This window comes from Triturus cristatus, chromosome 1_2 (genome assembly GCF_964204655.1).
Source record: "Triturus cristatus chromosome 1_2, aTriCri1.1, whole genome shotgun sequence".
Classification (NCBI taxonomy): Eukaryota; Metazoa; Chordata; class Amphibia; order Caudata; family Salamandridae; genus Triturus; species Triturus cristatus.
The window spans coordinates 1195951850-1195975861 of NC_140580.1; the positions used below are offsets into that span (position 1 = coordinate 1195951850).

Sequence of the window (24012 nt, forward strand, 5' to 3'; positions counted from 1 at the left end):
ATACCACACACTGTTATAAATGTCTCTGTAATAACAATAACTTCCTCTTTCTTTGCTGCTGCAGCAGCAAGATAAGTACCTTTCATTTCTCTATATTGGGGAACAGGGGGTATCTTTAGATGAGTTTGATTCACGGCATTTAATTGTTTAATCGTTAGGATCGCTAGCATGTTTGTCACCAGACGCTTGCGTGCGAGCAACTTACTATGCTGATTTTATGTGTATTGTTACATCGTGGAGTTAAATTGTTTTTTGTATTCCGTTATATCAGGCTCCCGGTGCGGACGTTGTTTGCAGCGTTTTTGGCGCTCCGGCGCCTTGTGGGCTCATTCCTGTGTGTGGAGCGGGAGCGGGACGAGCTTCGCACGCTTGGGGAGCAGTCCTGTTTTGATGCCCATGCTCCGCGCATGCGCTGAAAGCCGATACGAGTAAATTTACCGATCGGCTCTTCGCGCATCAGCTGGAGCGGACTGCGAGATCCCCGGTCCCTTTCGAACGCCGACCAGGGCGTTTTCCGGATCAGGGCTCTGCTCTAGGGGAGAATAGGGGTGGCTCCCTCCACTTAAAGTACATCTTTTTCAAAGTTGTGGCACATAGCAGTTTATTGACTTTGTGTACTGCTTTAGGGACAGTTCAGTGTTGTACTTTAGGGTCAGTTTCAAGGTGCCAATACTTATAAGAACACCCCAGGGTTCTCCCCCCTTAAGCTCCTTCAGACCTCCTGTAGCAAGATGGCGTACTACACCGAGGAGGGAGATCAGTGGGAGGAATTTAACGAATATGCTGATTATGAGGAACCATAAGAGCACCACATGGAGGAGCAGTTGGTTGAGGCTCTGGATACCCACTTCCAGGGCTTGGTAATTAGGCCGCTAATTGAGGCCTTACAGCCATTTACCAAACCACTGAAGAACTAAGGCAAGAGAAAGTTTGGTGCTTTGCAAGGGGAATCCTCAGGTCATACCTCAGCTGAGGTCCTTGCTCGGATGGCCCGTAATGTTATGAATGGCCATTGTTATATGGGGTCCCCCAAGTCTAATAAAGCGTCGACGACGCACACGGGGGACACGGAGGAATCTTCTCCTTCTGCACCTGACACGTCGGATTCGGATAAGGAATCGCAGACCTCACGACCGGCGACGAAACGGAAACGTAAGTCCCACCACGTGGAAGATAAACCAGTCAATAAAAATCTGTTGTTCGATCCTAGAAACATTATCCACCCGAGGTCCACAGAATGGGTGCCCTGTGTCGAAGTGGCACACTATGTGCAAGAGAATCTCCGGAGAAGTTTTGAGAAGGAAGTCAGGGCTACCTTGCGATCGGAATGGCCCAGACCCTCTTCATTGGGAAAAGTGGCGGACAAGCCGGAAATAGACCTAAACATGGCCACTTTTATGAAAAAGTTTGCCAAGGACCTCAAAAAGGGACAAGACCGGGCTTGGAGGGGCTGTCACGATAAACTCCTTGACGTTTCCGGACCCCTGACAAAGATCTTGGATGCCGCGGTCACCACCAAAGACTCCCACACTGCATTGGACCCCACCGAGGTCCTGGAGTGAGCGCAACGGGCCATGTGTTTCTTAGGGAACGCAAACTGTGCGCTTTCGGTGGAACAGAGAAGGTCTTTCCTTATGCGCATTGATCCCCAACTTGCGGAAATGGCAAATGCGGAACCGGTCACCCTGGCCAATGGCATGCTTTTTGGTGACAAATTTGTGAAGGAGATGGTGAAATATGTCAACACATTTTCCGCCCTGGATAAGGCTCAGGCGAACATCAAGAAAGTATTCCATACTGGCTTTTTTAACAGCGCCGGACACTTCAGGGGTCGAGCGATCGGCCCAGGATTTAATCAGACCTCACGAGGCTTCGAGCAATGTGGCAGAGGTGGCGCACAGCGCTCAAAATTCTACCATACCCGTAATTGCAGCGACAGAGGGAGACAACACAGAGCCTACATAGGAAAGAATAACTCTTCCGGAGACGCATCTTACTCAGGTAAGCCTAATGCAGGCTGGGGACATCAAGGTGGGAGGTTGGACTGCCTTGTTCCACCACAGATGGGAGACTGTCAGACTAGACCCCTGGATCCTTCAAACGGTAACAGGGTTTCAGATAGGTTTCTATACCTCGACCCATCAAGCTCATGTCCCTCCTCTGCTACATTTTTCCCGAGCAGAGATGTCTTTTATAGACGTCGAAGTTCAGTCACTGTTAAAACAAGCATTGGCATAGCCAATAGGTCTCGCCGTTGGGACCTTATAAGTGTTTAGCCATGCAACAGTTGCATAACTAAATACTTATAAGGTCCCAAAAGCGAGACCTATTGGCTATGCCAAGCGGCCGTGAAAGTGATCGCGATCAAACATCAAACATCAAAGCGGCCGTGTGGCCGCGAAAGTGAAAATGATCGCGGCAAGCGCGGCGCACGCGCCCACGCACATGCACTGTAGCTCTAGGCTGACCTGGTAGCACTTTTTGGAGCCCTCTCAATAAGTCTCTCCAGACCAGCGCATGCGCTGGGTCAGGCGATACCTAAAAAGGGGCAATCATACACACGACTCCTCATCCATTGGGTTTCGTAAGTACAATCTTTCTGGTGCCCAAAAAGGACAAAGGTTTCAGACTAGTGCTCAATCTGAGTGAATTCAACTCCTGGGTAGTGTACCGCCATTTCAAAATGGAGGGTATTCACTTGTTAAGCGACATTCTTTTGGAAAGGGATTGGATGGTGCGTCTGGATTTGAAAGACGCATACCTGGCAGTGCCATTTTTCCGCCTCATCGGAGGTTTCTGCAGTTCCAGTGGAGACACCAGTGGTTCGAATTTTCAGCCATGCCCTTTGGTCTCTCGTCCGCCCCTTGGTGTTTCACCAAGGTACTAAAGCCCGCGGTTCGGTGCCTGAGAGAACGGGGGGTGAGACTAATAATTTATTTAGATGATATTCTGATTATGGCACAGAATATGGACACGGTTCTTCTTCATTTGAGCTGGACGGTCCAACTCTTACAGGAATTGGGTTCCATCATCAATGCGCAGAAATCTATTCTGACTCCAACACAATCGTTGGAATTCCTGGGTTTTCAGGTAGACTCGATTACAGCTCAGTTACTATTGCCTCTGAGGAAGAGAGTAGCTATCAAGAAGGAGTTGAGGAGAGCGCTTGCCTCTCCGACTATATCTTTGAGGACGCTGGCCAGGTTGGTGGGGCTTCTTGCCGCATCAATTCAAGCAATATTTCCAGGACCCTTACATTACAGGGCACTTCAACGTTTGGAGATTCTGCATTTACGCAAAGGGATGAGTTATGAAGAACAGATTTCGATCTCCAAAGAGGCCCGGACAGAGGTGAACTGGTGGCTGGAGCACATGGATGCATGGATTGGCAAAGCCATTTTCGCAGTCAGTCCGGAGATAGTCATAGAATCCGAAGCCAGAGGATGGGGCTGGGGCTGGGGAGCCCGATGTGGCTCGGTGGAGACTGGGGGTCGGTGGTCCCAGGAGGAACTGAAACTCCATATCAATTGTCTGGAGCTTCTTGCAGGATCGTTTGCGATTCGGACACTTTCACCGCAATGGGCGAGTTGCTGTATGAGAATGGACAATGTGTCAGCAGTACGGTACATCAATCGTCTGGGGGGAACGAGGTCTCGTCTTCTGGTAGAGATAGCCAAAGACTTTTGGCATTATTGTCTAGCCCATCAGATAAGAGTGATGGCAGAATACATTCCAGGTTCTTCCAATGTGGTAGCGGATTGGAACTCCCGATTTCTGTGGGATGCCAGCGATTGGAGACTGCACCCCATGGTATTCAAACAACTGAATCACAAATGGGGTCCGTGTTTGGTGGACCTTTTTGCGTCTAGACTCAACACACAACTACCGCAGTTTTACATTTGGCGACCAGATCCTCTGGCGATCAGCTCGGACGCATTTCTTCAGTCATGGACGACGGGCATTCAATATGCCTTCCCACCGTTCGCCATGATCCCGAGGGTATTGGCACAGGTCCGTCGACAGAAGGCAGAAGTGATACTGGTCTCACCATGTTGGAAAGCGCAGGCGTGGTTCCCGGTGGCTCTAGCCTTGTCATGTGCACTTCCACTGTGACTTCCAGAGATTTTGGAGGACCTTCTGGGTACACCGCATCCGTTGGTGATGCAGGACCAATTGTCTCTCATGGCGTGGAGACTTTTAGGCGACGATGGCAAATGCCTGGAATTTCACAGGAGGCTTTGTTCTTCTTATCACAAGCATGGGCACCCGCTACGCACAAACGATATGAATCAGCCTGGCGCAGATGGGTTAGTTGGTGTTCTGAATGGCAAGGAAATCCCTTGGGATCCGGTGTCCATCTGATAGTTAATTTTCTTTCAGAACTTGCATTGTTGGGCATGGCATATCGGACAAATAACAATTTTCGTTCAGCTATTTCTGCAGGTCATCCACATGTGGATGGTAGGCTGGTGGGGGAACATCTCCAAGTGTTTAAGGTGGTGAGGGGCATCCGTTTGGTTAACCCTTTGAAACCCAAATATTCTGTTTTGTGAGATGTTAACGTAGTGCTACGTTTCCTTCAGTCTTGGCCAGCCAACGAAGGGTTATCGCGTAAGCAACTGTCAGCCAAGCTTACGATGTTATTATGTCTGGTATCCTGCAGACGTGTCTCGGACGTACGTGCTTTGGATATAGCAGGAAGAGTATTTACTCCCACAGGAGTTTCGTTCACTATCTCGAAGAGGACAAAGACACATTCCATATGTATTTCATATGCTGCTTTTCCTCATCATAGCAAATTATGTGTGGTACAATGTTTAAAATGTTATGAGGATTGTACTAGAGAATTCAGGAATGATGTTGCGGGAAAATTGTTAATTTAATTACAGAGACCTTTCCGCCCAGTCACTGCAGCGACATTAGCCAGGTGGGTTACTTGGTTATTAAGGCTAGCAGGTGTTGATACTTCCATGTTTGGAGCGCATTCTGTCAGAGGAGCAATGGCTTCCAAGGCCTTTTATACTGGCTCCCGCTTACAAGATATTATGACTGCGGCAGATTGGTCTTCTGACTCTACGTTTAAGACATTTTATTATAAACCTATTGTAGATGTGGTCTCAACGGTTATGGAACAACTTTAAACTAACATAATCTGAGCCTCCTTGGACTGACATAGAATAAAAAAATGTCTAGCTGACGCGACAAGAATTTTCAATTCTATTAAGGACACAGAGGCGAGGATTATCCCGCCCAGGTAACTTGAGGATGACACTCTAAGTGATTGATTACTCCTTGCCAGGTTGGTAAATTGGTTTCATATATTGTTCATAATGAATAGTTGGTTTTGATTCTCACCGGTTTGTTGTTATTGAAAAGATGATAATTGTGCCTACTGAATAACGTTTTTGTTATGGAAGATATAGGAATTGTGAATGGCATATTACGATTACTATTCCCTTTGCAGGAGATCAAGGCAAACAAACTTGAACGATCAAGATGGAATTCATTGGAGGTTCTCGAGTACAGAGTAAGCCGACTTCGGGGTCGTTGATCAACTCTATTGCGGCCGACAGAAAGAGGTCCTGTGTTGAAGTTGGTTTGGAGTCGAAGATGGAATCGGCGGAGTTCAGCTTTCGTCAGTCAAGTTATGGACTGTGTTGAAAGGTTACATGGACATCGCTGCACACTCTCACCAAACATTACTGCCTGAACAGCCAAGTTCGGAGAGACGACTTCTTTGGCCGTTCTGTTCTCCAGGACCTTCTGGTTTGAACTTAGTATTGCTGGGGTATCTATTCTAAGGTAAGGAATCTATAACTAACTGTTTCTTTCAGATGAACAAGTTACTTACATTCGATAACAATATATCTGTAAGAAACCTAGGTTAGTTATATATTCCTTACCGGCCCACCCTTCCTACCCGTTCTGCGAACTGATTTCTAGGGTTAAGGACATCCTTTCAGGGCCCTAGTTTTGTGCAGCAATGGTCAGTGTCTTGCATGGCTCTGCGCTTCTGGTGAGAAAAGTCGTGTACAGAACTGACGTCAGCGTACAAGGGCGGCGTGTATGTAGCTACCGCAACGTCATCCCGGCGACCACGATGACGAACGCGGAGTCGACCGACGCCACCCTCTGACGCGCAGGGGTACTGCTGATGAAAAACTTTCCGGATCCAGTCAGACGCATGGGGGTAAGTCTAAGGTAAGGAATCTATAACTAACCTATGTTTCTTACAGATTGAATATGCTACTTACCAGTATGCATCTGTTCTTGGCATGTAGGGCTGCTGACATTCATATCTGTGCATAGATCGCCGCCTAGTGTTGGGTCCGGATGTTTGCACGTTGTTGTCCTGGAAGAGTCTTCGAAGTATCCTGAGATAGGTGACTCCTCCCCTGGACCACAGTGCGCATGGGCATCCTCTCCATCCTCAGATTGTTTTTCGCCATTGTGGCAGTGATGGAGTAGATACAGAAAGTGATGACCATGCTATACAGTAATTCTGAGAGCTGCAGCTGCTACAGGCGCTGGGGAGGAGGGTGGGCGATATGAATGTCAGCAGCCCTACATGCCAAGAACAGATGCATACTGGTAAGTAGCATATTCAGTTCGAGGCATGTGGGCTGCTGAATTCATATCTGTGCATAGAATACATAGCAGTACCTCCTATTAGCGGCGGCCACCAGTGCCAGCTGCAGCGGTCTGAAAAAGAGTTTTGAGAACAGCCTGTCCTACAGCTGCCTGCTGTTTTGAGTGTACATCTACACAGTAGTGTTTGGTAAATGTATGTATAGTGGACCATGTGGCTGCTCTACATATTTCCTGTAAAGGAATGTTTCCCAGGAAAGCCATGGACGCCCCTAACTTACGTGTTGAGTGGGCTCGTGGGTGAATCGTTAATGTGTGTTTAGCCTTTTGATAGCAAATTTGAATACATTTAACGATCCATCTGGCTATACCTGCTTTGGAGATGGCGTTGCCTTTGTGTTGTGGAGAAAAGGCAACAAAAAGTTGTTTTGTCTTCCTAAAGTCTTTAGTTCTGTCTATATAGTACATGAGGGCTCTTTTGACATCTAGTGTATGGAGCATTCTTTCAGCGACATTTTGTGGATTCTGAAAGAAAACAGGCAGTTCAATAGTTTGATTCATGTGGAACTGCGATATTACTTTAGGCATGAATTTGGGGTTGGTACGTAGTACGACCCTGTTTGCGTGAACCTGTATGAATGGCTCTTGAAAGGTTAGTGCCTGGAGTTCACTAACTCTTCTTAACGAAGTGATTGCTACTAGGAAAGCTACATTCCAGGTGAGGAATTGAATCTCACATGAGTGGAGAGGTTCGAAGGGTGGACCCATCAGTCGGGTGAGGACCAAGTTGAGGTTCCACACTGGTGCTGGTGGGTGTCTTGGGGGAATTACTCGTTTAAGTCCCTCCAAGAAAGCTTTGATGGCAGGCACTCTGAATAAAGAGAGGTGCTGCCTGTTCTGGAGATAGGCTGCTATTGCGGTCAAATGGATACGTATTGAGGTGTATGCCAGATTACATCGGTATAGGTGTAAGAGGTAACAGATTATGTTTTGAATGGATGCGTCTAGCGGGTTAATGTCATTGTTGTTGCAATAAATGACAAACCTCTTCCATTTAGCTGCATAGCAAGCTCTGGTAGTGGGTCTCCTGGCCTCCTTAATGATCTCCATACAGTCAGGTGGCAGGTTTAGGTAGCCAAACTCTAAGACTTCAGGAGCCAGATTGCCAGGTTCAGCTGTTGCGGATCTGGGTGCTGAATCTCGCCATGGTTCTGCGTTAAGAGTGCAGGTTTGATCCGCAGCCTTTGATGCGGCACCACGGAAAGTTCTAAAAAGGTGGTGTACCATGGCTGGCGCGCCCATGTGGGAGCAACTAGGATGAGTGTCAGTGAGTGCTGTCACAGTTTGCGTGCCACCAGCGGTATTAATGGCGCTGGGGGGAAAGCGTACGCAAATCTGCCGGACCAGTTCATCCATATCGCATTGCCCTGCGACTGTGGATGTGGGAACCTGGCGGCAAAGCTTTGGCATTTTGCGTTTTCGTTTGTGGCGAATAGGTCTATCTCCGGATGACCCCACTGTTGGAAGTACGGTTGGAGTACTGACGGGTGTAGCTCCCACTCGTGCATCTGGTGGCTGTGTCTGCTGAGCAGATCCGCCATCTGGTTGTCCTTGCCGGGGAGGTGTTCCGCCATGAGGAATATGTTCCTGTGAATGGCCCACTTCCACATGCTCTGAGCCAGATGAGACAACTGTGGAGAGTGTGTTCCTCCCTGCTTCTGTATGTAGTACATGGCAGTCATGTTGTCCGTCCGGATCAACACGACTTTGTTGCACAAGTGTACTTTGAATGCCTTCATTGCCAGGAAGATTGCCATCAGTTCCAGAAGGTTGATGTGCATCTTCTTTTGTTGTATTGTCCATAGTCCCTGCACTGTGTAATTGAGTACATGAGCTCCCCATCCCTGGAGAGACGCGTCCGCCGTCAGTATTATTTGTGGAACAGGCTCTTGGAACGGTCGGCCCTTGCAAAGGTTTTGTGGATTCCACCAATGCAGAGAGTTGTATGCCCGACCGCTCACTAACACTAGGGGCCTCATGTAGGTGGGCTTGCATTTACCACTTCATAAATACCGAATCATACCGATTCGGTATTTATGAAGTGGTAAATGCAATGTAGGTAATGAGTCGGTAAATATTACCGAATCGGAAAAATTCTGTAATTACCGAATCGGTATTTACCGATTAGGTAATGAGGCATACCTTCCCATTGATGGGAAGGTATGCCTCATTACCGAATCGGTAAATACCGATTCGGTAATGGGGGAGCACATGCAAGGGTGGCAGGGTGTCACATTGACACCCTGTTGCACCCCTGATTCGGCCATGTGTGCACATGTGGCACACATACATGCCCTAAGGGCATGTATGTCTGCCACATTGCACACTTCTAAGCGCTATAAAATGCTTTTACACATCCATTCTTTATTTACCACCAACTATTAGTTAGTGGTAAATACCGACTCCAAACAACACCCACACACTCCCCCTACATCTCATTTCTGTATTCGGAATTTACCGAATCGGTAAAATTACCGATTCGGTAAATTACCGAATACAGAAATGAGCCCCCTACATGTCACAAGCCTAAATACCGGTCGGTAACGGTATAATTACCGAAAATCGGCCGTTACCGACCGGTATTCGGCTACGTACATGAGGCCCTAGGTCTTTTAATTGCCCGTGAGCCTGATTCCATTGACGTGCCAAGCACTCCTGAAGCGGGCGCATATGTAGTCTCGCGTGTGGGACTATGAAAATGCAGGAGGCCATCATGCCTATCAACTGCATGAACACTCGCGCAGGAAGGGAGTGTTGAGGTTTGAACTTTGAGATCAGCATTTGCATGCTGTTGATCCTCACTAAATTTGGCTGAGCTGTGGCTGCCAGAGTGTCTATGGTCGCACCCAGGTACTGTTGTACGTGTGCGGGTTGGAGATGTGATTTTGGGTAATTTAGTGAGAATCCCAGACTGTGAAGAAGGTGAATGGTGAGGGACATGTGGCTGGCACATTGCTGGGCTGACTTTGCCTGAACAAGCCAGTCGTCCAGGTAAGGGTAGACGTGAATGTGTTGTCTCCGTAGATGTGCAGCCACTGTAGCTAGGCACTTGGTGTAAACTCTGGGTGCTGTTGTCACACCGAAGGGGAGGACTTTGAATTGGTAAAGCTGTCCCTGAAAAGTGAACCTGAGATATTTCCTGTGTGACGGGTGTATGGGTATGTGGAAGTACGCATCTTTGAGGTCTAGTGTGGCTAGGAAGTCTCCCTGGCTGAGCAGCGGGAGAACCTGCTGTAGGGTGAGCATATGGAAATGCTCTGAGAGAATGTAGTGGTTGAGGGGTCTCAGGTCTAGTATAGGTCTGAGCGACCCGTCCTTTTTTGGCATTAGGAAGTACAGAGAGTACACCCCTGTCCCCTGCTGGTTGAAGGGCACGACCTCTATTGCACCTTTTTGCAGCATACTTAGCACTTCCTGCTGCAATAATGCTAAGTGCTCTGCGGACATAGGACGGTGCTTTGGCGGTATTGTGGGTGGAGTGGAGGTTAATTCGAGACAGTAACCGTGCTGGATAATATCCCTGACCCACCTGTCCGTGGTGATGGTATTCCACGTGGACAGGAACCGCTGGAGTCTCCCCCCGACAGGTGTTATGTGGTTGGGGGGAAGGGAGAGGGCGTCACTGTTTGTTCTTGGGTGAGGACCTGGTGTTGCCGTAACCGCGTCCTCTGCCCTTGGTGCTGGAGCCACGATATCCACCTCTGTTGTTTTTATCGAAGGTACTCTGTGTGCCCCCTTTATTGTATGTCTGCTGTGACCCCTATCCTCTAGCTGCTCCCCTATTCCCGGGGCGACGAAAGGAGCCACTACGAAATGTCTGCGTTTGCAGAGCCCCCATTGACTTTGCAGTGTCAGTGTCCTTTTTTATCTTTTCTAAGCTGGTGTCAACTTCTGGTCCGAATAAGTAGTCGGGGTTGACTGGCTGATTTAGGATGTTGTTTTGAATCTCAGGTTTGAATCCGGAGATTCTTAACCAAGCGTGTCGGCGTAACATGACGCTGGTGTTTATCGCCCTCGCAGCTGTGTCGGCAGCATCTAGTGCGCACTTAATGGATGCGTTTGTAAGAAGTTGTCCCTCTCTGATGAGGAGCTCCGCTGCCTCTTTGTATTCGTCTGGCAGATGTTGGAGTAGTGACTCTAGCGTGTCGTAGTGTGAACGATCGTAGCGAGCCAGGAGGGCCTGTGTATTGGCAATGCGCCAGATGTTTGCTGCTTGAGCTGCAATCCTTTTGCCTGAGGTCTCCAGCACCTTGGACTCTTTGTCTGGGGGAGGAGCATCACCAGTTGTTTGCGAGTGCGCTCGTTTGCGAGCGTTAGCAACCACCATGGAGTCCAGAGGTAACTGACCTCTAATGTACATAGGGTCCCCGGGCGCAGGTTTGTATTTTTTTTCAATCCTGGGGTTCAGCACCCGTGCCCTGGTTGTTTCCTTGAAAATGTCCTTTGCTGGCTTGAGAACACCTTTCAACATGGGCAGAGTCTTGACAGTCCTCTCAGAGGAGGCGAAAGTGTCCACCAAGAAGTCGTCCTCAACTGTGTCAGAGTGGAGTTGCACTCCATGATTGGCTGCAGCACGTTCTATGAGGGCATTGAAGGCAGCAGTGTCCTCTGTGGGAGATGTTTTTGCACCGTAAAGCTGCGTGTCCTGGGTATCTGTTGTGGCACCCGGGTCTGCAGGGTCATCCCAAGCTTGATCTGGGTCCTGCTGCTCCTCAGGATCTATATCCCTAGGGTAGGTGGTATCATCACCCATGTAATCCTCCATTGCGTCCGTGTCGGAGGGCGTTGGAGAAAAGGACTGGGGATCCGGATAGGACGTATGCAGGCGTTCGTATAGAACCGGTTCCGACTCTGCTGGCAGTTTCTGCTTTAGAGGGATTCTGTAGGAGTCCAAGGCCTGCTCTAGTGTGACCTTCCGTTTTCGGAGCATGAGTCTGCCGGTGTCGGCGTCGATGAATTGGGACGGTGAAGGCTCAGTAGGAGAGTGTCCAGTAGATGGGGACCTTGTCTGGCGGACACGTGTTCGGATCTCGAACATCTTTGGCGCCGTGGACGGCGGCAAACCAAAAGTGATGTTGGTTGGTGCCGAAGTTGCCTTTGGAGCCTGTTTCGGGTCGGGGCCCGACGTGGACTGGAGGGCTGCCTGTTCTCTGATGCGTTGCAATGACGCCGCAACTTGTCGCACCGAGAACGCCGAAGGTTCTTTGGTGCCGAGTGGTTCTGTAGAGGTAGGCGTGGACTGCTTCGGAGCCACAGGGTCATCGATTCGAGGAGAGGTAGTAGCGGTCGACGGAGTCGATGACTTGACCCTTGTCGCTGCCTTCGAAGTGGACTCCGATGGGGCGGCCATTTTAACTTTGGCGGTCGGGGCCGATTGCTTCGGTGCCGGGGGCCGAGGCGCTTTTGTGGTACCGATGGCCTTCCTTTTCGGGTCGTTACCGACATCCGCTGCAGCAAGTTCAGCGCCGAAATCCCTTTTAGTGCGTTCGGAGCCGATGGTCTGGGCTGGCGTCGAAGGAGTGGAGGTCTTCGAGGGCTTCGAGCCGACCACTGCTATTTTCGCTTTCGGTTTCTGTGGAACCGGTGCGACGATTGGTTTCGGTTTCGTTGAAGGGAAACCAGTCTTTTTCGGTAATAATGGCTCTTGCTGGATGTTCGAGGCCGGGCCCGAAGGCGGGGCCGAAGAACTGCGGGATTGATCTCGGGTAAGGCTCGGAGGCGATCCCTTGACCGGAGCCGTAGAATGACGCACTTTGATAGCCTCCGTTTCGACGGGTAGGCCCTGCTCATCACCAGAGCTATCTTCTTCGGCCCCAAAGGCCTCATCGTAGTCTCCTACCTCATCGTCGGCTTCTTACCTGTGAAAAAGCGCTTCATCGGCGTCTTCCGATCGGGAATCGTGTTCGGAAGCGGGGCTGGAGTTCATGTCTTCCACGCTTTCAACATCCTCGTCCTCGGTGCTGAAGATGTTGGCCGGGGCCAGAGCCGATTGCTGCGCTTCTAATCTTGCTGCCCGTCGATTCCGGAGAGTCTTCTTGGATCGGAATCGGGCACAGGCCATACATTTCGATTCGTCGTGATCCGGCGAGAGGCATTTGTTGCACACCGGGTGGACGTCGATATGTGGATATTTGGCGTGGCAAACAGGACACCGTTTGAATGGGGTCCTCGATTCCATCGTCGATGTAAGGTCGATGGTCGGATTAAACGGATCCGAAAAACTTGAAGAAGTTTGCTAAACTAAGCAAGAAAGCTGTCGATACCGAGCGGGAACAGTACCGACGAAAACTAAAGGCCTTTTGGCCTTAAACTAAATTTTCCTAACTTGAGCTAAGATAAGCACATCCGAACCCAATGGCGGAAAAAAACAATCTGAGGCTGGAGAGGATGCCCATACGCACTGTGGTCCAGGGGAGGAGTCACCTATCTCAGGATACTTCGAAGACTCTTCCAGGACAACAACGTGCAAACATCCGGACCCAACACTAGGCGGCGATCTATGCACAGATATGAATTCAGCAGCCCACATGCCTCGAACATATCGTTACTGAAGGTAAGTAACTTGTTCTTCACTGAGCTCTTTAGAATATTTGAACTCAGAAGCAGGGGTACTCCATGGTTATGACACACACCTTTGATGACAAACAGATACAAAAAAAATGGCGCACCGCAGGTGGACTTAACAGATCGTCGAGCTCACTGGAGGAAAAATAACATATCATAACAACAGATTTGTTCAGAATATTGTTAGATGGCAGAATGGCACAGGACATTTGTCCCAAAATGCAGGCAGTATACATGTAGCCCCGTTGTATGTTTTATATCATCATCGGACATTCTTTCTGGCTGCATCAAGAGGCAGCATGTGTTCTGGACCAGAGTGATGGAGACATGCCTGTGCCTTCCCTCACTAACTTCCTGTTCATAGCCAGTGCCTCCAAGCTGCCATGTGTGATGCCGAAGGTGCATGCAGCTGACCATCGGCCACCTTGTACTCACCGTCAGCCATCTTGTGTTCACAGTTCATAAGGTCTTCACAGATGCGCGCAGGGTTCTCCCGGGTCCCGAGGGGGTTCTTGATGCTGTGGATGAGAGTGCTGAGGTAGTGGAGGGTTTTGAAGATGTCGCCTCCCTGCTTCATCAGTAGAAGGTCTGTGCTTATATAGCCCTGGTGGAAAAACAAGCGCAGTGTCAACAGGGATGTGGCAGATGCCGAGGGCCTCAGCATTAGCATGGGTAACAACCTCTAGAGAAGGTTCCAGGTGAGAGGCGAGGGTGGGCACACAGACATACGCCTGCCTTCATCTCTTATGGTGATTGTGTTGGAAATGGACTTCAGTCACCTGGTAATACGTGAGTGGGGCACACACTGACGTTTGCCTGCCTTCATCTCTTATGGTGGTCGTGTTGGAAATGGACTTCAGTCACCCGGTGAGAGGCGAGGGGGGCGCACACAGACATACGCCCGCCTTCATCTCTTATGGTGGTTGTGTTGGAAATGGACTTCAGTCACCTGGTGAGAGGCGAGGACGGGCACACACAGACATACGCCTGCCTTCATCTCTTAAGGGTGTTTGTGTTGGAAATGAACTTCAGTCACCTGATGAGAGGAGAGGGCGGGCACACACAGACATACGCCCGCCTTCATCTCTTATGGTGGTTGTGTTGGAAATGGACTTCAGTCACCTGGTGAGAGGCGAGGGCGGGCACACACAGACATACGCCTGCCTTCATCTCTTAAGGGTGTTTGTGTTGGAAATGGACTTCAGTCACCTGGTGAGAGGCGAGGGGGGCGCACACAGACATATGCCTGCCTTCATCTCTTAAGGATGTTTGTGTTGGAAATGGACTTCAGTCATCTGATGAGAGGAGAGGGCGGTCAAACACAGACATACATCTGCCTTCATCTCTTAAGGGTGTTTGTGTTGGAAATGGACTTCAGTCACCTGGTGAGAGGCGAGGGGGGCACACACAGACATACGCCCGCCTTCATCTCTTATGGTGGTTGTGTTGAAAATGGACTTCAGTCACCTGGTGAGAGGCGAGGGCGGTCAAACACAGACATACGTCTGCCTTTATCTCTTAAGGGTGTTTGTGTTGGAAATGGACTTCAGTCACCTGGTGAGAGGAGAGGGGGGCACACACAGACATACGCCTGCCTTCATCTCTTATGGTTGTTGTGTTGGAAATGGACTTCAGTCACGTCTACAGAGGGCTTACAGACAATATGTTTTTTTCCAGCCAATGGATTCGCAGTCATTCCTAAAGTGAGACTCTGAAATTTACCTGGCGTGGTGTCTCACTTAGTAACCCGGAAGGAACTGCTGACGCGTGGTCAGTACCATAACAAGCAGGTAAAGAATGAGGGCGGTGTATCCAGAGGACGCGTGCAGCAGGTAATTGTAAGCACTGGAGAGAAGTGAGGAAGTATTAGAGGTAGCAGGAGGTACCACCTAGTACCAGACAGGTAGAGGCGGGTCCCAGCAGGACCAAGTGAGTAGAGCAAGTAGGAAGTACCTAAGATGTACACAACAAGCACGACAAGCAGCGGTGGGCACGTAGGAAGGAGTGAATATGTATCACAGACCAAGACAGGTGCCAAGCCAGGAATAAACGAGGCTAGCATCCCAAGCGAAACCAAAGATGGCACCCCCTCACCACCGCCCCCTCCTCATCACTGGAGTGGATATGGTGTCGAGACCTGGGGGGGAGGGAATGCGATGCTAGTACTCTTGAGGGAGAGTTATGGAAGGTCTGTCCACTTTGACATTATCTTCCTTCTCATCTTCCTCCTACAGAAGGCCATATGGGGGAACCTTTTACATGCACAGGTCAGCTCCTGCCTGATGACTTCACAGCAGAGCCCGCTTGTGAACACCCCCATCTCATGGCCCTCTCTGAAGCACCTGTGCCAGGTGCAAGACTTTTCTGACAGCTCCAACCTGGTGGAGAGAGACCAGAAGAGGGGGAGGGTGGAGGGTGAGGCAGAAGGAAAGGCAGAGGAGAGAAAAGTAAACAGTGGGGGGTTAAGAGGAGAAAACAAGAAGATCAATGGAGCCAACAAAGACAATGAGGCGGCGCCGGTGGTCTGGAATAAAAAACAAGCATTGACGGAGCCGATCGGTGTCACTTTGCCAATGACACTATTGGGTTTCCGTAGTGAATTGTGTGACACATGCACTGTCAAAGTCGATGGCACTGGGCAGCCACGCTGCACACTACGAGCGACTCAAAGGGGGAGATTTGCTCAAAATTCACGCAGCGCAGGCCCCCATGAGGCTGCGCTGTACGACAGTGAGGGAGCAGAAGAGCATCATATCTTCAAAGCTATGGTTCTCACCTCCCCTTTCCCTTGGGCTGGCGCTGACTTCAGCTGCCGTGCGCCATGCACACACCTTAGCGCTGCAGTGCCATGGTGTGTGCATGAGTGTAGCATAGGTTTTGTACAGGAAGGGTATCCTTCCTTTACAAAATACTCTGCTAGGCACGATGCAAAGCTTTTCCCACTTTGCATGTAGGGAAAGCGTTGGATAGCGTAGGGGTAAAAATTACTATTTCCACTCCAGAGATTGCAACAGTAGGGAAAGTAATGATTTAATATTTGAATAAGAATACATTAATTATCAATACCAATTAAAAATTAATTTAAATTAATTACCAATCACAAAATATTTAATAATTAATTAATCATAAATACCAATAAATAGTATTTATTCAAAATTACCTATTAATAATTAGTTAACAACCAATTAATTTTCAATACCAAAAATGTAATAAGTAATGAAGAAAAGACCAATTAATAATTAATTAACAATAAATTATTTATCAATACACAAAAATAATTTCAATAATTATTTAATTACAATTACATTACTTCCCACCCTAATCCCCTATAACCCACAACCCACTCCAAATAACACATTAATACAATTAACATAATTATCAATTAAACAATTAATTAAAATTAATAAAAAATGATTTGCAATTATTAATTAATTAACAATGAATTAATTATCAATACATATAAATACAAATAAATATGTACTTAATTACAATTAAATTACTTCCCACCCTATTCCCTTATAAACCCACAACCCGCTGCAGAACTAAAACGCAAAATTAAATTTAAAATAATTAATAATTCATAAAAATTATTATTTAATTTACTATAATTAAATTACTTCCCACCCTATTCCCCTATAAACCAACAACCCGCTACGGAATTAAATTACGCAAAAATTAAATAACATAAAATTCATTACTTAAAATATTATATAATTTTAACACATATACTAGCATACATAACACAAAAAAGAAAAATTGATATCATGGAAAACGATATTTCTAAATTCGATATTATGGAAATCGATATTTCTTACCTCAAATTCGATATTCTATACAACTATATTTTGGGAATTCGATATTCTGGCCTCTATATTTTTGATTCTATATTCTGGACAGACGATATTTCAAATTCGATGTTTTGGGTGTTTACCAATTGTTGCATTGAAATCTGAGGAATTTCCCTGTGCCACTCCTATGAGCCCTAGTTGCGTGGGAACGCACATCCTGCATACATTATACCTGATGCAGGATGTGGCACAGTGTTTCACAAGGTCACGCATATGCCTATATGCGTCACTTTGCAAATACGGCGCAACATGGTGGTAGATTTTACGTGGTGTTTTCTTGAGGGGTGTTAGGTTGTCGGCGCAGTTGGAGATCCATCGGTAGCAGTTGCGAGCTGCGGTGATCTCGCCTGTAAGCGTTGGCGAGCTGAGGGAGTTGACGAGAAGTTCTTCGGTGGCCTTCATTCAGCTGCGAGGGGGGGGGGGGGCGATGATGGTGGTGGTGTACAGTGGGCATGGTGAAGACTTGATGAATACAATGATGGTCGGTCCAGGACAGTCCGGTGGTGTGGCTGTGGTTGAAGGTCCCGATGGCGGAGGATACGTGCTCGGCTGTGTGTCCTGCTATGTGGCTTGCTGCGGTGACTAGCTGCTTGAGTCTGATGTTGGGGAGCTACCCCAGGAGGGGGTAGTGTTCTGGTCACTGGGGTTGTCCAGATGGAACTTAAGTTTGCTGAGTAGGATGTCGTCGGTGGATGGGAGAGCCTGGGGTGCAATGATGTCTACAATGGTATCGGTGAATGGGTGTCCATGGCCCGGGGGGCCTGCAGATGAGGGTGCCGCAGAGGATGGTGTTCGGGTTGGTCCGGATCTGGAAGTTGTCACCCTTGGGTCATTAGAGTGCATGGTCAGTCGGAGTGTGCTTTTGTAGACGATGGCAATGCCTCCTCCTGGACGGTCGGGGTGGTCCTTGCGGGTGATTTAGTGGCCGTCAGTGATGGTGATGTCCGGTCCAGAGTAGATGTTGACCCTGGCAGACGATGTGGCGGGCGTCCAGGGTTGGTGGCGAAGAGGGTGAAGACGTCGTAGCGGTGGAGTGTCCGTGAGGAAGAGGCCTTGGTGCTGAGAGTGGTCTAGGGGCAGACAGACACAGACGGGCTTGCCTATGGCTTGCCTTTGGCATGGGAGATGTCCATTACAACACAGGCATTACATCGTATTGCCTGTACAACGCAACTACAACAACGCAGGTGCTTTTACATCGCATTCCATTCCAGCGCATTGTGAGGTTAGTAATGGTGTTTTTATAGTTTTAGGGTGGGTATGGGTAGGGGTCTGTGATGAAATTTGGGGTGTAGTATGGGATAAAACATGAAATTTGGGGTGTATTATGTGGTAAAATATGACATTTGGGGTGTGTTTTGGGTTATCAAATAAGAATTTTAGGGCCCAGTATGTGTTTTGGGGGGTCAAATAAGAATGTTAGGGTTCAGGGTGTGTTTTGGGGTGCAAGGGTTAGTTTTAGGGTTGTCTTCACTAAAGTGGGAATAGTAATTTTTTCATCTCCACTATCCAGCACTTTCCCTACTGTTGCAAAATGCGTGCTATTAGAATGCATTGTAATGGAATGTGATGTAATGGTATGCCTTATAACTTCATATATACCTTTGGCACACCAGTGGTACACTCGCTGGGCATGGGCGCACATCGCCCGCCATAGAAAGGAATATGCTACTTACCAGTATGCATCTGTTCTTGGCATGTAGAGCTGCAGATCTATACACTGTGCATAGATCGCCATCTGGTGTTGGGCCCGGATGTTTGCAGTTTGTTTTTCTTCTTGGACAGTCTTTGGAAGTCACGAGTTCGGTGACTCCTCCTTCGGTCCGTACTGCGCATAGGCTTCGGCTCCATCCTCAGATTGTTTTTCGCCAGCAGGGAAAAGATGGAGCGTAGTGATGATAGTAAAGAAACCCATGTGTGTTGTATCTAAATAAGATAGACTGGAACGGATACAGGTAGCCGGGGAGGCGGGTGGGCGTGTATAGATCTGCAGCTCTACATGCCAAGAACAGATGCATACTGGTAAGTAGCATATTCCGTTCGAGGCATATGAGCTGCAGATTATACACTGTGCATAGATTATATAGCAGTACCCAGCCCTAGCGGCGACCATTGGTATCCGTTGCAGTGGTTTGAAACAGTGTCTTTAGTACTGCCTGGCCCACACTAGCTTGTTGCTTGGAGTGCACATCTACACAGTAATGTTTTGTGAAGGTGTGCGGTGTTGACCATGTGGCTGCTTTGCAGATATCATCTAAGGGTATGTTCCCTAGAAAAGCCATAGAAGCCCCTATCTTTCTTGTAGAGTGGGCTTTAGGTGGAACAGATAATGTTATTTTTGCTTTGTGATAGCAAATTTGTATGCACTTTACAATCCACCTAGCTATCCCTGATTTTGAGATGGGGTTGCCTTTATGCGGTGGAGAGAAGGAGACAAACAACTGTTTAGTCTTTCTGAAAGGTTGCGTTCTTTGTATGTAGTACAGTAAAGCCCTTTTAACATCAAGTGTATGTAGAGCCCTTTCCGCAACAGATTGAGGTTGCGAGAAAAAACCCGGTAATTCCACCGATTGATTAAGATGGAAGGAGGAAATGACCTTGGGCAGAAATTTTGGATTTGTGCGAAGTATCACCTTGTTGTGATGTATCTGTAAAAAGGGTTCTTGTATAGTGAACGTTTGTATCTCGCTAACCCTTCTAAGGGAAGTGATAGCTACGAGGAAAGCTGTTTTCCAAGTAAGGAACTGTAGCTCACATTTATGCATTGGTTCGAAAGGCAAACCCATTAGCCTTGTAAGAACTACGTTTAGATTCCACACAGGTGAGGGTGGTGCCCTGGGCGGAATTACTCTTTTAAGGCCTTCCATGAAGGCTTTAATAGCAGGCACTCTGAAAAGTGATAAATGCTGTCTGTTTTGCAGGTAAGCAGCAATTGCTGCTAGGTGTAGACGGATGGATGAGTACGCCAGGTTACACCTTTGAAGATGGAGCAGATAGCATATGATGTGCTGTATGGATACATCTAAAGGGTTGATTGTATTGTTACGGCAGTAAACAACAAATCTCTTCCACTTTGCGGCATAGCATGCTCGAGTGGTAGGACGTCTGGCTTCCTTGATAATGTTCATGCAATCAGGGGGAAGGTTAAGGTATCCAAATTCTAAGATTTCAGGAGCCAGATCGCAAGGTTGAGCTGAGCTGGGTCCGGGTGCCTGATTTCTCCATGGTTCTGGGTTAGGAGGCATGGGGACAGGTGCAGTTTTTGATGTGGTACCACCGAGAGCTGTAGTAGTGTGGTGTACCACGGCTGCCTGGCCCATGTTGGAGCTACCAGAATGAGTGTGAGGGAGTGCTTTTGTAGATTCCTTACCACTAATGGAATTAGCGGGAGAGGTGGAAAGGCGTATGCAAATTTGCCTGACCAGTTCATCCATATCGCATTGCCTTTGGACAATGGGTGTGGGTATCTGGCGGCGAAGCTTGGGCATTTTTTGTTTTCGTGAGTGGCGAAGAGGTCTATCTGAGGGTGCCCCCACTTGTGAAAGAATGGGTGAAGAACTTGTGGATGCAGTTCCCATTCGTGCATTTGCTGCGTTTGTCTGCTGAGCAGATCTGCCATGGTGTTTTGTATACCTGGGACGTGTTGTGCCAGGAGAAAGATTTTTTGTGGGACTGCCCATCTCCATATGCTCTGTGCTAAGCGAGAGAGCTGGGGAGAGTGTGTCCCCCCCTGTTTTTGAATATAATACATTGCAGTCATATTGTCTGTGCAAATGAGGACTGCCTTGGCTGAGATTTGTTTCTGAAACGATTTCAGGGCTAGAAAGATCGCCAATAACTCCAGATGGTTGATGTGGAGTAATCTCTGTTGTGGCGTCCATACACCTTGCACTGTTAGGTGTAATAGGTGCGCTCCCCAGCCGGAGAGTGATGCGTCTGTTGTTAGAATCACCTGAGGAACCGGGTCCAGGAACGGTCGCCCTTTGGAAAGGTTTGTGGTGTTCCACCACTGCAGAGAGCGATGGGTGCGACCGTCCACCAACACCAGATCCGTCAGCTGTCCCTGGGCCTGGTTCCACTGGCGTGCTAGGCACTCTTGGAGTGGACGCATGTGAAGTCTTGCATGAGGCACTATGAAGATGCAAGATGCCATCATCCCTATTAGTTTCATGAACACTCTTGCTGGGAGAGAGTGCTGAAGAAGGAATCTTTGGCGCAAGGCTTGTATGCTTGCGATTCTGGCTGAGTTGGGATAGGCTATGGCTTTTGAGGTGTCTATAGTGGCACCGAGGTATTGCTTTGTGTGAGACGGTATCAAGTGGGACTTTTGGTGGTTCGCCGTGAAGCCTAGCTGGTGGAGTAGTTGGATGGTAGTGTTTGTATGCTGCACACACTGGTGGTAGGACGCGGCTTTTATGAGCCAGTCGTCCAGGTAGGGGAAGACGTGAATGTTTTGTCTTCTGAGGTGTGCCGCCACTACTGCCAGGCATTTGGTAAACACCCGTGGTGCGGTTGTGACCCCGAAGGGGAGAACCTTGAACTGATAATGTTGGCCGTCCACCACAAATCTGAGGTACTTTCTGTGAGCAGGGTGTATTGGAATATGAAAGTATGCGTCTTTAAAGTCCAGTGTAGTGAGAAAGTCGCCCTGACAGAGGAGTGGGAGAACTTGTTGGAGAGTTACCATGTGAAAATGGTCTGAATGGATATATGCATTTAGAGGCCGGAGGTCTAGAATGGGCCCGTAGGGTCTCGTCTTTCTTTGGTATCAGAAAGTACAGAGAGTAGACCCCTAAATTTTGCTGATTGATGGGGACCTGCTCTATCGCGTGTTTTTGCAGGAGGGAGAGTACCTCTTGTTTCAGAAGTGTGGTATGTTCTTGTGACATCGCACGGTGTCTGGGTGGAATATTTGGGGGGGTAGAAGTTAGTTCGAGACAGTACCCTGACCGAATAATTTGGGTCACCCATTTGTCTGATGTTATGGTCTCCCAGGTTTGAAGGAAGTCTTGTAGTCTGCCCCCGACCGGAGTGGAATGGTCTGGGGGGAGCGGGGGAAAGTCATTGTGTGGGCGGTGTGGCAGAATGGGCGGTGTTAGTTTTGCCCCTGCCTTTATTATTGTTTCCTCGATATCCACCTCTTTGATAGCCCTTTGTGAAGGTATTCTGAGGAGGGGACTTATAGGACGTGGAGGCGTTATCGGAAGAGTAACCTCTGCCAGAGCCTCGAAAGGAGGAACGGCGAAAGGAGCGTCTAGGGGTGTGTGATTGTAGTGCCCCCATAGACTTCGCCGTATCTGTATCCTTCTTCATTTTTTCCAGGGCTTTGTCTACTTTTGGGCCAAATAAGTGTTGTTGGTCAAATGGGTGGTTTAATATAGATGCTTGGACCTCTGGTTTAAAGGCTGAGATCCTGAGCCAGGCGTGGCGGCGAAGCAGAACACTGGTATTTATAGCCCTGGAAGCTGTGTCTGCTGCGTCAAGTGCACATTTAATCGAGGTGTTGGTAATAATCTTTCCCTCTTGTATCAGTTCATGAGCCTTATTTTTATATTTGTCTGGGAGATGTTGCATAAGAGCCTCCAGCTCATCATAGTGCGCTCTGTCGTACCGCGCCAGCAGCGCTTGCGTGTTGGCGATGCGCCACATATTGGCAGCTTGCGAGGCAGTGCGTTTGCCTGACGCGTCTAAGAGCTTGGATTCCTTATCGGGTGGCGGAGCTTCACCAGATGACTGAGAATTGGAGCGCTTCCTAGCTGTGGATACCACTAATGAGTCTAGGGACGCAGGTCCTTTAATATAGACAGGATCCGTGGGGGCTGCCTTGTACTTCTTTTCTATTCTGGGGTTTAAGACCCTAGCTCTGACGGGGTCTTTGAAAACCTCTGCCGCATGTTTGGTCACCCCTTTACGCATGGGTAATATAGCGGTGGATTTATCTGCGATGTCAAACGTGTCAAGTAGGAAGTCTTCCTCAACTGGATCACTGTGTAATTCCACCCCATGGTAATGTGCCGCCCGTTGTAAGAGGTGGTGGAACCCCAGGGAGTCCTCTGGTGGAGACGGCCTGGATGGATAGAGATCATCCTGAGGCACATCTGGGACGTCTGGATTGTGATAATCCTCCCATGGGTCAGGTGTTCCCGGAGGGGTGGGGTCCTGCGGGGCATCTGTTGGATCATAAAAAGGATCCCCTTGGTCATCAGGGTCTGGAGACGGGGTTGGAGAGCGAAGAGGCAAGGGTGGAGAAGGTGGGGGCGGAGATGGAGGGAGTGGAGGAGGTGGAGGAGGTGGAAGAGGTGGAGGAGGTGGAGGTGGTAGGGAGGGTACTCTGAATGGCGATGTGGCAGAGTCCTTCCGTTTTGGTGGTGGAGGAGGAGTTGGCTTATCTAAATGTCTTTTCTTGGAAGACAAAGTTAAATGTCCAGTCTTTGGATCCTTTGTTAAAGTCTTTTGAAGAGGATCTGGCGTGAAAAGCTCCTCCGGCACCGATTCCTCTATCGGTGCCGATGTTTTCGGAACCGACGGCTTAGTTGGTTTATCCGCGCCATGCTTTCTCGGGGCCTCCGATTTTTTGTTCGGCGCCGAGGCATGTTTCGACACGGAAGCGTCGGTGCCGAGGGATTTATGTTTGGTCGGCACCGAGAGGCCAGGTTTCGACACCGATGGCTTCGGAACGGAGCTCGTTTTCTTCGGTGCCGCAGGGTGTTTTTCGGCGCCGCTAGGAGGCTGGCTCGAGCCCGAGTCGCCAGGAGACTTGTGATGCTTTTTCACCGGGCCCGAAGGTGGGGTGATGGAAGCGGTATGCTTGGTTTTCCCTAGGCCCGGAGGCGAAGGGGTAACCGGAGTCTCTTTCGGTATGGGCGCGGGAGTGGGAGGGGGTAGAGTACTCACGACCCTCTGCGCCGGTGTGATCTCCTCCACGTCGGAGTCGTCGGCCTGGGAAGCGCTG

General features: G+C 48.8%; 1 protein-coding gene across 3 annotated transcripts in view; it reads right to left on the reverse strand.

Annotated features, from left to right (window-relative positions):
• The window catches only part of COL27A1 (collagen type XXVII alpha 1 chain), a 2221286-nt gene that overhangs the window by 234199 nt on the left and 1963075 nt on the right, over window positions 1-24012 (reverse strand). For all 3 annotated transcript variants that reach the window (XM_085614179.1, XM_085614180.1, XM_085614178.1), the window contains exon 58: window positions 13648-13816. In XM_085614179.1, coding sequence (XP_085470305.1) covers window positions 13648-13816 — 169 coding nt within the window. The remainder of the gene's footprint in view (window positions 1-13647; window positions 13817-24012) is intronic.